The sequence below is a fragment of the Mustela lutreola genome, chromosome 13 (assembly GCF_030435805.1).
Source record: "Mustela lutreola isolate mMusLut2 chromosome 13, mMusLut2.pri, whole genome shotgun sequence".
NCBI lineage: Eukaryota > Metazoa > Chordata > Mammalia > Carnivora > Mustelidae > Mustela > Mustela lutreola.
In genome coordinates, this window is record NC_081302.1 from 78848526 (window position 1) to 78863333 (window position 14808).

Consider the following 14808-nt stretch of genomic DNA (forward strand, 5'->3'; position numbering starts at 1 on the left):
TAGGGCCCTCCTTCCTATCGGGTCCTTCCCACTGAAGAAGCATTCATAAGATTCTCTCTCTGCTGGCGAACCTTTCTGGATCAGGACTCTGGAAAAGTCCCACAGCTGATTAGACTTTCTGACCCAAAGATAACAACAGTGAAATGTCTGGCAAGGATGACTCCCATCCATATGTATATATGACTTGTCAACTGACGTGTTCGTTCATGGTCACGTTCTTTGAAGGGGAAAAATAAATCAGACACTGTGCCCATGTACCACCTCCTGGATTGCTAATCATTTTACTCAGATCCTTGGCTTACAAAGGGACGTTTCTGAACTATTAAGACATAGAGCAGCAGCATATCTGGTGGGGACAGGGAAGAAGGAGCTCTGACAGAGGATGCTCAGGGTGACTTTGGACTCTGCATGTGCTCGTAAACCAGAGTCTCTGGCCATGGGCTGGCATCCCGGCTCTCCTGGCCACCGCCTGAGGAAACCCGAGGGCTCAGGAGGGCCCCCTGGGAAGTGAGGGCTTGTCTGCATAGGTGGCCCCGGGAGGCAACTAAGGACAGGGCTAGAGGGCAGGGGGACTGGGAGCAAAGGCAGAACCTGTGAAGGGTGAGGACAGACAGGAGTCTTCCTGTAGAGATCTCCACCTACTGGCTCACCTCCATCTCTAACCAAACCAAATCCACCAACCAAAAAGCTTCACTGTGTGGCAGCTGGCAGCCATGGTGAGCCCCATCTGGCTGCCTCTGGGAGGGGGCGGTGTCCCTGGGCTGCAGTGCAGGAATAGGCCTGGAGAGGACAGCCCTGGGGGTGCTGGGTGCAGGGCACTTGAACTTCCTCCTCAGGGCTTTCCACACAAGGAGCCCTCAGAGGCTTCACGGGATCTGAGGAGGAGGTGCCTTTTCTCTCTTCCGTTCTCCTAGAACTTTTAGATTTCCCTTGATGAGTTGCTTGATCAGTGAGGCCAGGGAGCGGTCCTTTGTCCGGCTGTTGCGGGCCAGCTCCCTCCCTCGCCTGTGCTATGGTGGATCCTCTAGGACAAGGTGGTCCTAGTGCAGCTTTCTGACTGCAGTCCAAGACCAGACGCCTTTCCTTGGGATGTGTCAAAGCAGAATCTAGCAAACAACACTGTCTCCTCCAGTCACAAGGCTGTGTTCTGTGGTCAGTATGGATCATTTTTATTCTCTGGTCTTTAAAAGGAATATTTTTAGTAAGTATCTTATGTTTTCCTTTGAGGGCCACAGAGTGGTCATCTGTGGCCTGCCGTGCCTCCCCAACCTGGCATTGGTGGCTCTGATCCTAAGCAGTGGGAGCCCCTTCTAAGTGCTCTCCTTGAGCTGTTCTGGTGGCAGGCAGAAGGCTGAAGGTGGTGGTCTCCACCTGCTCTGCTTTCATCTTAGATCCGGGGCCCATGCCCTAAGGCAAGAAGGATGGTTCTAATCCTTGCCCAGCAGTAATCGGTGATAGGACCGTGGGTTCTTTAAGTTTTCTGGGTCTTCTTAGTTTACTATTCTGTGAAATAAAGGGCCTGCACCAGGTCAGGTCCAAGTTCCCTCAGAGCTCCCACCCTCCCAGTGGGTGCCAGGCTTTTCCACGGCTAACAATATCCAGGCACAGAACCCTCTCCTTTGTTCAGGGCCAATTCACACGCAGCACCAACGGAGGAAGCCTCCACCTCCTTACCAGAGAAGAAGGGAACCTGTCACAACAACGCATCCAAACAGAACAGCTGCTACCTGTCTTTTTTTGGTGGGCTTCTTGGAGAGGGTTCCTGGCAGAGAGGAAGAAATGAAGGGAACTCCCTGAGACAAAAAAGCAAATATTGTTTGGGAGTATCCTTTTGGGAAAGGTAGCTGAGCATCTGGAATTGTCTACTCCTTGGTCAGGTGGAAGGAACAAAAGGCTTGTCTCACTTACTCCGTTTTTCATTCACATTCTGCCTATGCCTACTGGGGCAGAGACAAAGCTGAGAGCTGTAAGGCATCTGTGGCTTGTATTTGTCTCACGGGCACAGGTCCTTCTGCTGGGATTACTCAGCCACTCCAGACTAGGAAGGGCTTCTGGGTGTCCACTTGGGAGGACCTTCCCAAGCAAATCTCTTCTCTTGGGTTAAGCTGAGACCCAGAGGTCATGACCAAATGGCTTGTCCAGCAGTCCCCTTTGGTTGTGTCTACCATCATGTTTCCAGAATTTGTGCACTAAGACTTTCCTTACTAGACTTTCTTAGCCTCCGCAGAAACTTAAAGTGAACTCCGCAACTCAAGTAGGAAAAGAAGATGGCTTGGTAGGGTTATCCTGGGACAGGGGTGTCTCCTGGTTCAGATACAACATTTTCCTCTCAGAAACCAGGCCTGGTGGGAGTCAGGGCTGTAATCGAAAACATTTTAGTGGGGCAAGAGAGACTATAACCATCCAACTAGCCTCCGCCTGTCTAGTCTACACCCCTCAGCCTGACAAAGATGCACCATCAGGTCACCAGCTTCTGTCTGATGGACACTGAGCCGCCATTTACATACAAATGGGGAGCTCAAAGGAAGCTTCCAGCTCTTTGCCATTCCCACTTTCATTCATCTTTCAGGAAGTCCTGACAGCCACAAAGTAATGATAGGGGGTCTGGGGAAAGACATTCATGGGCCCAACTCCTGAACTTCCCTGGGCTGGCTTCTTAAATGCTTAGCTGCAGCCAGAAACTGGGAGCAGAATGCGGTAAGGTAAAGGAGATGGAAAAGGATGGGAGTGTCTTCACTGTTCTGTGCTCTCTCAAGAGAACATTTGGTGAAGTCCATAAAACCACGTCATTTTTTTTCATTATTTTGGAATAAAACTCCCCTTAAGTAGCTCTGATAACATCTTCATGAGAATAGAAGTTTCCTGTCTGGAAAAAGATCCCTAAAAGCAACAGAAGTGGGGATGACCATGGGGGCCATGAGGACGACAAGGATATGACAGTAGGAAATGCTGATCTCAGTTAGAAATACTGTGTGTTGGTATCCTGTAGAGAATTAGAAATGCTGCCAAGACGAGCTTCCCTTCCAGTTTCCTGGGAAGACAGGCCCAAGACAGTGGAGGGACAGACACAGAAGAGATAGCTAGGCAGAGGCTGAGAGAAGAACGCAGAACTTCTCACAGGCCGGGAGTACTTCTGGCCTTTCTAGTTCTTGACAGAACGTTTGTTATCAAATCAGTTTCTTACTATTGCTGGGTGTTTTTAAAATGTGGTGTGATCTTAAAGGCTTTTTAAATTTCTTAGACTTGTTCATTCTGATTTTCTTTTGTTCTTCAAAATCCTAAGTTAAGAAAGTTTTTTTAGTAGTTGTTCTAAGACATTTTATGACGCTTCCATAAAAGTTCTTACATGGTCTTTGATCTCAATATATGTATCTTACATATTCTTCCTAGAGTTATTCTGAAATAGTTATTAGGGAAGCAGCAGGACTCCTTGGCATGAACTCCCCTGTTTACAGAACCAGTCCTCATTTTCTCTGTGTCTGTTACAGAGAAGGTGCTTTATATACATTGTCTTGAAGCCTCACAAAGACTGTGTCAGATGTGCATTGTTTTTTTTTTCCCCTTTTAGTGTATATTATTAGATTTCTTTTGGTCCCCCCAGTGGAGGAAACAGAAGTTTAGAGAAGTATGTAAGTCACCCAAAGTCAGTCAACTAGTGGCAGAAAAGACCCAGTCATATCTCACAGTTACTGGACTCCATATTGGCAGGTACTATTCTAGGCTCTTCATATAAATGATTGAATTTAATCCTCTCCCAAAACCAAGCTCTTACATCATCTCCATTTTACAGATATAGAAATAAGAGGTTAACTTACCTAAGTGCACAAAACCATGACAGAGCTGGAACAGGACCGTGGAGCAGCCCAGCTCCAGAAACAGGGCCCCCCAGACCTCGCTCCCTGGGCTAGACCACCAAGCCTCCTGACAGGACCACGCTCTCCTGGCTCTGAGAGACCTTGGCTGGGACCCAGCTCACCGGGCCTCGCTGGGCCAGTTACTACATTGACCTAAGCCTCTGCCAGGTGCTCTTGGGGCTGATACCATCCTTGGGATGGGACATGAAGCATGTGGGGCACCACATGGAGATGGTCTCTGCCATGTTGATATTCCATGTTGGAAAGTAAGGAGAAGGAGACCATCCCTTTCCTTCTCTCTGTTAGAAAATCTGAGAAGATCTGCTGATGCGTGGAGCTCAACCAAGCATGACACAGACCCCTCCTACCTATACTATGGGTACAAGGATTCTGCACTTCTAAACCATTCTCGTTTCCTTCTGAACACCTCAGGGAGAGAAAGGGAAGCAGGAAACAGTGTTGCGAGATGCGATGCGATGTGCAGGTGCAAGAGAGGGGGCTCTGGAAAAAGAGGTGGGATTCGGAGGGGCAGAAGCAGGGGACAGACAACATGCCAAGAGACCTCACCTTGGGGAAGACAGAGGTAAGCCCCTCCAGAAGGAAACCTGTGCTAACAATGCCCCCCAGCAGGGAGTCAAGTGGCTGAATAGCTGAAAAAGCACACCCCAGCCCTGTGAGCTCTGCCAGCCATCTCTTTTTGATGGCCTCCTGCCCCCTCCCCTGGGGTCTGGCACATCCCCTCTACTCCCCCACTTCATCTAGGTCTGGTCCCTTCAGCAGAAACCAGGCCTGGCCTCTCGTGTTAAGTGGGGTACCCAGGCTAGACCCGGGCAGCCTTCCTGGGAAAAGTACACAGAGATTTTTTTTTCCCCTCAGTGATTATCATTGTTTCAATTAATAAGCTAATTTTAACTAAAACAGTGTCTATTGCTATCTTTGGGGGCAATAATCTAACAGTAACATAATTTCAGTCTCAGAACAAAATCTTATTGGGAGGCTGACAGAAGGGCCTCGACCACATCAGGATTTTAAGTGTCAGGATTTTGTCATTCAGACATTTGATTGGGTCCCAGGGAATTTTCTACACTCAAGCCAAGCTCACCTCCAGCCACACTCACAAATTCCCCTTCCAAATGTGGGGATCAGGCTGGGCATTGGTTTCCAGCCCTATCAGCACCAGGAGGCTTTACTGAAGCCACCGCCCTGGGGTCAGGCTGAGTGGAATGTGGCCAGGGGCTACTTACGGGGGACACACTGATGGATGGAGCCTCCCCGGAAGAGAGTGGGGGGCGTCTTCCGGCTGAGCCTCTTCAGTAGGCGGTCACGTTCATTCATCCTGCAGGTAGATCAAACGCAGTCAGTCCCAGTTCATGGGAATACCTCTCAAAGGGCCTCACCCAGGGACTCGAGGTTGCAAAAATAAAACAGACAAGGGAAAAGGCTTCCTCGCATCAGGAAAAACGTCCAGGTTGGCAAGCAACTCTATTATTTACAGTAGATGCTATCTCGACACCTTGAGTGCACCGCTCCTTCTTCTAAAAGGCGCTCTGTTTCCAGTCTATCCTGTACATAACGCCTCTCAATGCTGCCTTCCTCTTAATTGAAGTGCACTACAAGTACCCTTTCATACCAGGCACACCCTTGGCTTTCCAGAACGCTTCTGCAAGCAGTCATCTGTTTCTAGGGTAAATGTCTTAGAGCCTCCGTTCCACCTGCGGCCGCCTCTCCCAGAGCCAAAAAACTCTACCAAGGGCGAAAGCCTCCCCCAGGGTCCTTGGGTCCCCAGCAAGAGACTGATTTCTTTCTGCCCAACTTGATTGTTATTTTGAAATAGTGAATATAAAGGTGAGCTTCCTTGGAAGACACAAGGATTAGAAGCTCTCTCCTTGCCTCTCCTGAAATGACTCCCTCCAAGTTTGCCACCACTCTAAGGAAATATGGAGCACAACTGTTGTTTATTCTTCCAAAGCAAAAGGGGGGTGCCTTAAAATTGCCCAGGCAGGCCAGAGGGCTTTGCTTTCTTATCATTACAATGTCACTTTGCTTGCCCCAGAAGATTCCTGGGGCGTGGGAGTTTGCCACTGCCCTCTGACAGGGGCTGAACTATGTTCCCCCCAAATGCATATATTGAAGTCATATCCCCAATTACTTGGGAATGCGACTGTATTTGGAGACAGGGTCTTTAAAGTGGTGATTAAGTGAAATGGGGTCATTAGGGTGGGGCTTAATCCAAGGTGACTGGTGTCCTCTTGAGGAGACGAGATTAGGATACAGACAGCCCACAGAAGGAAGTGCACATGAAGATGCAGAAGACAGCCATCAACCAGCCTCCGAAGGACCAAACACTGCCAGCACCTTGATCTGGGATGGCCAGCCTCAGGAAGTGGGAGAAAATAAATCCTTGCTAAGTCACTCAGTCTGTGGTACGTTGCAACAGCGGCCATAGCAGACAAATCCATCCCGATCTGCTGTTTGTGGGAACGTGAGGGCACAGAAGCTGTGGCTGCCTGCTGTCCCAGGCACCTCCCCATTCCCAGTGTCTGTGGGCCTTGAGCCTGAGGGAGATGGTCTCCTGACCGGAGTCCACTTCAAAGTGATCTCAAGGGCCTCAAAGGAAGAACGGGGCCCAAGGTATTCTCAATAGATCTCAGAGCTGAAGTTCATTTTGCCCCTGAGTTTCCAGAAGAGAACATTTTCTGATTATGTTTGTTGAAAGGACAATGTTTAATTCATCACCAATTAAAGGTGAGCCTCAGCTAGCTAAGCTTGGCAAAATGGCTGATGAGGAAAAACACTACCCCTTCACACTGGCTTTTCCCTTCTCTCTCATGTCTTTTTCTTCCATGGGCCAGATTAATCTTACTAGGCCCTGCTGAGCAACTGCCCTGGCCAGTAGGCAGACAGAAGCCAATGAAGGTGGAGGAGTCCATGAGTGTGCCATCCGTCTGGGAGCTCGCTGCCCCCGACAGGCTGGGGCTCCCTGTGCTGGCTACTTTTAGGACAGGGGGAGGGTAATGAAAGGCTGTCCTCTCTGTGTGACCAGAGAGGTCATATGCCTCCATGGAGGGCACTGCCAGGCTCTGCCCAGGGCATATGTGAAGAGGGGGCTCCGAAAGGCTGGGCTCCCAAGGGCAAGCTTTCCAGCCAGGTTGTGGCAAGGGAAAGGCACTTGTTCCCCAGGAACCCGGTGGACGGACTCAGCCTATGCTCTGCTAGCACACCCCTCCTCTGTCCCAGTCAGCCCTGTCTTCCACGCTCAGGTCCAAAAGCTCTATGTGGCAATGGGGTGAATGAGGATGTCACAGGACCACAGAAGTGGGAAATCACACACGTTGGTCTATCACTAGGCAGGTGAGGAGACTCAGCTGTACCAAATACAAAGGTCACAGGATGTGTTACTGGCACTGTTCCTGCCCCTGCCTCTGCACCGGGAAGATGTCCCTAATTTCCTTGTGAAATGGTATATGCTTCTCTCTTTTTTATAACAAAACACTCCAAGCTCATTGAAACCAGTACAGTGAATGTCCACCAACCTATTCAGCTTTAGCAAATGATAGGTTTACCACTTGACCCCTTGTTTTAGAGGGACCCACTCCATCCTGCAGCCTTTCCTGCCAGGGGGCAAAGGCTCCACAGAACCAAGAAGACATGTCTACCCAGAGCCCATGCCTGTCCTCTGGCTCAGGAATCTGGGACGCCAGAAGTCCCTGTTGAGCAACATCTCTCCAACCTGGCATCCAAGGCCAGCCAGACTTCCTCACTAGCTCTGTCTTCCTAAGAGCATACCCTATAGGTGTTGTGCACTCTCCTAGGCCCATGGGTGGCCAATGGGTGGTACTTCACGTGGGACATGTATGAACAAGAGTGTCCAAACACATGTGTGCAACTCCCTCCCAGTGCAGGACAGAGCTGGGGTCTGCTAACTCTTCTCCATGCCACCACATTCTGGCTCCAACCCCCATAGAATCTGGGAATCACGAAGTACCACAGTTATTTTGAAGGTATATTAATCGAGGTATATGGCTATTTGTCAGCTTGAATTACAACTTTCACATACTCAGACGGGGTATTTGGTCTCCATTTGCACTCTCACACCAAGTCCTGTCCTGGTGAGAACCACTTCAAAAAAATTTTTAAGGGTGTGTGTACGTGTGTGTGTGTGTGTGTGTGTGTGTGTGTGTGTATATATATATATATATATATATATATATATATATATACTTATTTATTTTGTAATCTCCACACCCAGTATATGGCTTGAACTCACGACCTTGAGGACAAGAGTCCCATGCTCCTCTGACTGAGCCAGAAGGCACCCCTACTTCATATTTTAACAAAACAATAAAATCTCAAATATAAAGTCCCTTACATTCCTCCCATTCTTTTCCCTTCTAGGGTAACAAGGTTAGAAATAATCTCCCATCAGATATTCATAAATGACACTAAAGATCTATACAGAACTCCTCAAACTCAACACTCAAAAAACAGATAATCACATCAAAAAATGGGCAGAAGACATGAACAGACACTTCTTCAGTGAAGGCTACAAATGGCTAACAGACACATGAAAAAATGTTCATCATCATTAGTCCTCAGGGAGAATCAAATCAAAACCACATTGAGATACCACTTGACACCAGTTAGAATGCCAAAATTAACAAGACAGTAAACAAACAAGTAAACAAGTGCTGGAGAGGATGTGAAGAAAGGGGAACCCTCTTATACAGTTGTTGGGAATGCAAGTTGGTGCAGACACTTTGGAAAACAGTGTGGAGATACCTCAAGAAATTGAAAATAGAGCTTCCCTGTGACCTGCAATTGCACTACTGGGTGTTTATCCCAAAGATATGGATGTAGTGAAAAGAAGGACCACCTGTACCCCAATGTTCATAGCAGCAATGGCCATGGTCGCCAAACTGTGGAAAGAGCCAAGATGTCCTTCAACAGATGTATAGATAAAGAAGATATGGTCCATATATACAATGGAATATTATGCCTCCATCAGAAAGGATGAATATCCAACTTTTGTATCAACATGGACAGGACTGGAGGAGATTATGTTGAGTGAAATAAGTCAAGCAGAGAGAGTCAATTATCATATGGTTTCACTTATTTGTGGAGCATAAGGAATAACCTAGAGGACATTAGGAGAAGGAAAGGAAAAGTGAATTGGGGGAAATCAGAGGGGGAGAAGAACCATGAGAGACTGTGGACTCTGAGAAACAAACAGGGTTTTGAAGGGGAGGGAGGTGGGGGGATGGGTGAGCCTGGTGGTGAGTATTAAGGAGGGCATGTATTGCATGGAGCACTGGGTGTGGTGCATAAACAATGAATCTTGGAACACTGAAAAAATAAAATAAAATAACAAAAAGGAAATAATCTCCCATCTCTATGTCATACTTTCGTTTTACATATATATGCAACACAACTAATACTTAATCATGTTCTAACATATGTCTAAGTAGTGTCATTTATTTTATACTTCTCATGTATCACATTTTTCTTTGCTCCTTCTTTGTTTCTTCTTTCTTATATTCTGTTTAATTATCTACTCATTTAGAGGACTAGTTCTTCATGGGTAATCTGTCTTTTTCCTTCTAGACGCTTTTAGAATTACTCTGTCTTTAGTGTTCTGCAGTTTTGTTGCAACACTTAGGTGTAGGTTTGATTTTATATCCTGCTTAGCTGCTCAGACCTGGAAAGCCAGTATAACTCAAAAGTTTATCTTCCTGTGTGGAAAACACTTTGAATACTGCCTGTCCCCAATTCTCTGGTTTTCTTATTTGGGGCTTCTGTTATATATAATTCTATCTCCCACATCCCAACATCTCTAGATTTTCTATTTCCTTTTTTCCTTTGTCTTTATCTAAACTATTATTTAGCTGACTGGCATGCTTTAAGTTAGTATCCTTTTCATGTTTATCTTCCAGACCCACCTGTTCTTACATATTGTCTAACTCTTGCTTTTTGATTTCAGTGTCTTCTTTCTTCAGTATTTTACAGATTCTTTCAGACATTCCTTGCATCTTCCATTCTTAGGGAGATGGAAGGGACTACTAATTGTCTTCCATATTCCATGACGCTCCTTCACTATGGTTTATTTACTGTGTGTGCTCTAGTTATTCTTCAGAATAATTTTCTTTTGCCTCCGCCAAGATCCTATGGAATACATCAATTTTTGTATTATATTAGCTTAGTTCCTGTAGCATTGGGAATAGTCTAAAATTGGAACTCATACATAAGCATGGGCTTCCAGTTTCTAGTCGGTAATTCTTTCCTCTGCATTGCTGCTTTGTCAAACTCGTGAGTAAAATGTTTCTAGTTTCTGTTTCACTAAAATAGCAGCCGAACCAAATTTACAGCTTTGTGTATAGGGTTCTCTTCTATCTCACATGGGACTGAGGTTTTATCTCTCCTCTCTCTGCATTAATCTCTGAACCATCAGTCCCTGAGTCTCTTATGTGGTCTGATGTCCCTTCTTCAGCTTCATCTCCCTCTTAGCCTCCTGACTTTTGTGTCTCTTCATTTTTAGCACCTAGGTTTCTGTGTGCTTCTTTTGAACTTGATTACATATTAAAAGCTTTCATTTCATTTGTTCTTATTTCACTGAGCATTTATATGAATTTGGAAAAGTTCTGAGTCAGCTTAGTCTACCATATTGACTTTATCTGTTTTTGGTGAATAATTTATATTTCCCTGACCCAACTACTGGAAAACAGTATGTTTTGTATGGCTACAAAACAAAGTCATAGAACTGTTCCTTCTCAAGTCTTGCCATCCTTAGAAACAATCTTTTCTGGAGACCCTTAAAAATAGTAACATGTCTGACAAAGCTTTGGGTAATGAAAAGGATCCTAGAGCTTATAAAACACTCTAGTGGTGATGTTTGTGCCACTGGCTTCTCTATGTGCTCCAATGTTGAAAATGTAAAGGAATATTATTTTCCCAATTTCCCTATTTCTTCTCTGTGGAAGAAAAAAGAGCATTATGAATGAATATAATTAACATTTCTCATGAACAGATAATCTTGAAAAAGCTCAAGATAGAAAGGGGTGGTAATGATATTTGTCCTTCATATATTGTGGCATCTACATATGTTTTAGAGATATCTACTCACAAAGACACAGGAAAAAAGGTGAAGGAAACACAACCAAGTATTTGGTTAATTATGAATAATAAGAAGAGAAAAAAGGAGTACAAATTAGCACAGGGGAGGACAATTTAAATCTGTGAGATTTTGGTTTTAAAAAAGGAGAGAGAATCCTCAAGAAAGTACTGGCAAACTGAATTCAGCCAAATAATAAAAGGATTAAGCACCATGACCAAATAGGATTTATCCCAGGAATGCAAGGATGGTTCAACATATAGAAATCAATCAATGTAATATACCACACATTAACAGAATGAAGGAAAACCACCACATGATCATCTCAATTGATGCAGAAAAAGCATTTGACAAAATCCAGCACTCTTCCATGATAAAAATACTCAGCAAACAAAGGATAGAAGGGAAATTCCTCAACACAGCACAGGTCACTTATGAAAGACCCAGGGTTAACATCATACTCAGTGGTGAAAGACTGACAGCTATGTCTCTACAATCAGGAGGAAAACAAAGGATGTCTGCTTTCACCACTTCTATTTGACAAACTTGTTGGAAGTTTTAATCAAAGCATAACTGCTTTTGTCTAACAACAAAATTCTAATAGTCTTTTTTGCAAAAATGGAAAAATTTGTCTTAAGATTCATAGGGAACTACAAGGGAACCCATAATTGCCAAAATAATTTTGGGAAAAAAATAAAGTCACAGAACTCATATTTCCTGATTTTGAAACTTAATATAAAGCTAATAATAATATAAAGTAAGAAGAACAGTGTGACATTGGCATAAATCAATGTAATATAATTAAGAGCCTAGAAATAAACTCAAATATATCTACGGTCAATTGATTTTTGGTTAGTTTACCAAAATCATTTTATGAGGAAAGAATAGTCTGTTCAGCAAATGATGCTCGGAACAACTGGATTTCCAAATCAAAAGACTGAAGTTAGGACCTTACCTCAATCACATATAAAAATTAACTAAATATGGACAAAAGATTTAAGCATAAGAGTTGAAACTATATAAATCTTAGAAGAAAACAAAGGAGTTATTTAATCTTTATAAATTTGGATTTGGCAACGGTTTCAGAAATATGACACCCAAAGCACAGGCAACAAAAGAAAAAATAAACTGGATCTCAGCAAAATGAAAAACTTCTGCTTAACAAAGGACATCCTCAAGAAAGTAGAAAGGTAACAACCATGAAATGAGAGAAAGTATTTGCAAATCACATAACTGATAAGGACTTAGTATCCAGAGTATATCAATAATCCTCAGTACTTAACAACAAAATAAACAACCCAGTTCAAAAATGGGCAAACGACTTAAATAGACATTTATCTAAAGAATAAATATAATGGCCAACAAGCACATGAAAAGACATTCCACACCATTAGTCATTAGGGAAATACACAAAGAGACAACCCTTAACATCTACTAGGATGGCTATAATTCAAAAACAAACAAACAAACAAACAAAACCAGAAAATAACAAATATGGGAGAGGATTTGGGGAACTTGGAAGCCCAGCACATTCCTGGAGGTAGAGATGTGACTCCTGACTTCTGGGTTGTTGAGTTCAAGCCCCACGATGGGTGTAGAGATTATATAAAATAGTAAGTTTCACCCTATGTGAATTTTATCACAATTTAAACAAAAGAAAACTCAATTAAACAGAAAGGAGAGGGAATGGGTCCTGAATGGAAGTCAGTTCACTCCCATAGCCTGAACTGTTACTGATGATGTCATCATCACATTTTACTTCCCTAATGGTGGGTGATGCTGGAGTTAATGTGCTTTCTTTGATTGCATCCTATCCTAGCTGAAGCACACACGCTGACTGTGACTTACAGATAGGAAAGGTATATGTAACATACATTCACCAACTGTATGTGCACTCTCGGTGCCTCCCCAGTAATGATGGTGAAGATCAATGTCATACAACTCCATATAAGCAGGCTCCACTTAGAAGCTGACACATCCTAGAGGTGGGGGTGTGCTCCGGTCTCAAAAATAATGAGCAGTTTAGGAAGGAGCAGGGAGCTAAGAAGCATTACGTTGGCAATCAATAAACTCATGTCCACATTTCTATCAGGAGGCTATTCCTGCAAAAACCACAGTACCTAACTGCCAAAGAGCAGGGACGTAGAGGATACAGCAAATAATTGCAAATCTGTTTTTAGATCTTGTCAGTAGCTACAGCTGCTAGGAATCACAGCTGAAATACAAAGCCAAAAACAAACTGGTATTTTTAGAAACTTATTTTTCAATTACTGCTGGACCATATTCAAAGCATAAATCTGACAGGTTCTTCAAGAAAAAAAGCTAGTCCAAAGTTCCTTTTTTTTTTGGTAAGGCTAAACATCTACCAAACTATTAGACTACTGAAATTCTAATCTACTTTTTTTTTTTTTTTTTTTTTTTTTTAAAGATTTTATTTATTTATTTGACAGAGAGAGATCACAAGTAGGCAGAGAGGCAGGCAGAGAGGGGGGGGGGGGCGGAAGCAGGCTCCCTGCTGAGCAGAGAGCTGGATGTGGGACTCGATCCCAGGACCCTGAGATCATGACCTGAGCCAAAGGCAGTGGCTTAACCCACCGAGCCACCCAGGCGCCCAATTCTAATCTACTTTTAAGGCTCCCTAGAAAATGAGATTTCAGAGCCTCAATTGGTAACTTATTTTACGCCTTATAATCTGAACATCAGAAACTGAGAAGCTTGTATGCCTAAGTGCATTCCAGACCTACCTAGGCCTTTGTAGGATCAAAAGCCTTGCCTTAGTTAAACAGACTAATGTAATGAGGGAAAATAACAAGAATAAAAACAAAATAGGTTTTCTAGCCTAAGATTCCAATAAGATAGGAGTTATGACCCTAGAGCTAGGAGTCCTTCATGAATTCTGTTCCATTAGATGGTAGTAAATTATTTTCCTTTTCCCTTTCTGCCAATCCACACACATCCTGCTCTTAAAACCTGACTTCCTTTCATTCAGCAATTAGGCTGCACCTATGATGTGTGAGACCCAGTGCTGTTCCTGCCCTTATGAAGCTCACAGTCTCTGAGGTGATCTCACGGTGTAGACACATATCATGGCAAAGCTGATAAGTGCCACAGTGGAGATTACGTGGGCCATAAAAGTGGTAAAACTGAGTGGTGAAAACTCGGGAGAAAGCTCAGGAAGGCTTCAGGAAGAATCCACACTAAAGCTGCATCCTGAACCATGGATGACTCCTTATTGGTCATCCAGATGGAAACATAGAACAACAGGTTTAGTGAGAAAGACAATGAGTCCAGTTTTGGATGTGAGGCTTCAAGTTGCCTCTGAGACATTTAGAAAGGCCACAGGATATTGGAGTCTAGAGAGGTCCAAGCCAGAGATGTCACTTTGGATTCTTCAGCTTGTGGAGATCCACAGAGACCAGGGAGAGTGGGGAGACACTGTGAGGCATGATTACTCGAAACACCAACATGTCCTCTGAGGCTTCAACCAGAGGGTCTGTTCTTTAAGGGACCAAGTCATACTGTCTTTGCATTCTTCACAGCCCCCATCCTGGGCTGAGAACCCAGGACGTGCTTACATGCATAAAATTGCATTTGTGCTCTATATTTGAAGATTAAATTGTCTTATTCTATTTTATTCTCATGTGTCTCCACAACCTGATTCTGCCATCATTTGTCTCTGCATCTGTCCCAGCAATGCCCAACACTGGGCTAGGATAGAGTGGGCTTTCTAATAGCAGCCAAGATGAATTCCTCTGTATTTTTCTTTACAGATGACAGAATAGGGACATCATCCCAATTGTCTGCTAGAGGAGGAAAGTCCCCCTCCAAATTCTAGAAGAGACTGTGAGA

At 44.2% G+C, this 14808-nt stretch overlaps 1 protein-coding gene across 1 annotated transcript in view; it reads right to left on the bottom strand.

Annotated features, from left to right (window-relative positions):
* The window catches only part of ATP8A2 (ATPase phospholipid transporting 8A2), a 608051-nt gene that overhangs the window by 6800 nt on the left and 586443 nt on the right, over positions 1 to 14808 (bottom strand). The window contains exon 36 of the mRNA XM_059144204.1: positions 5099 to 5190. Within this exon, the coding sequence (XP_059000187.1) occupies positions 5099 to 5190 (92 nt within the window). The remainder of the gene's footprint in view (positions 1 to 5098; positions 5191 to 14808) is intronic.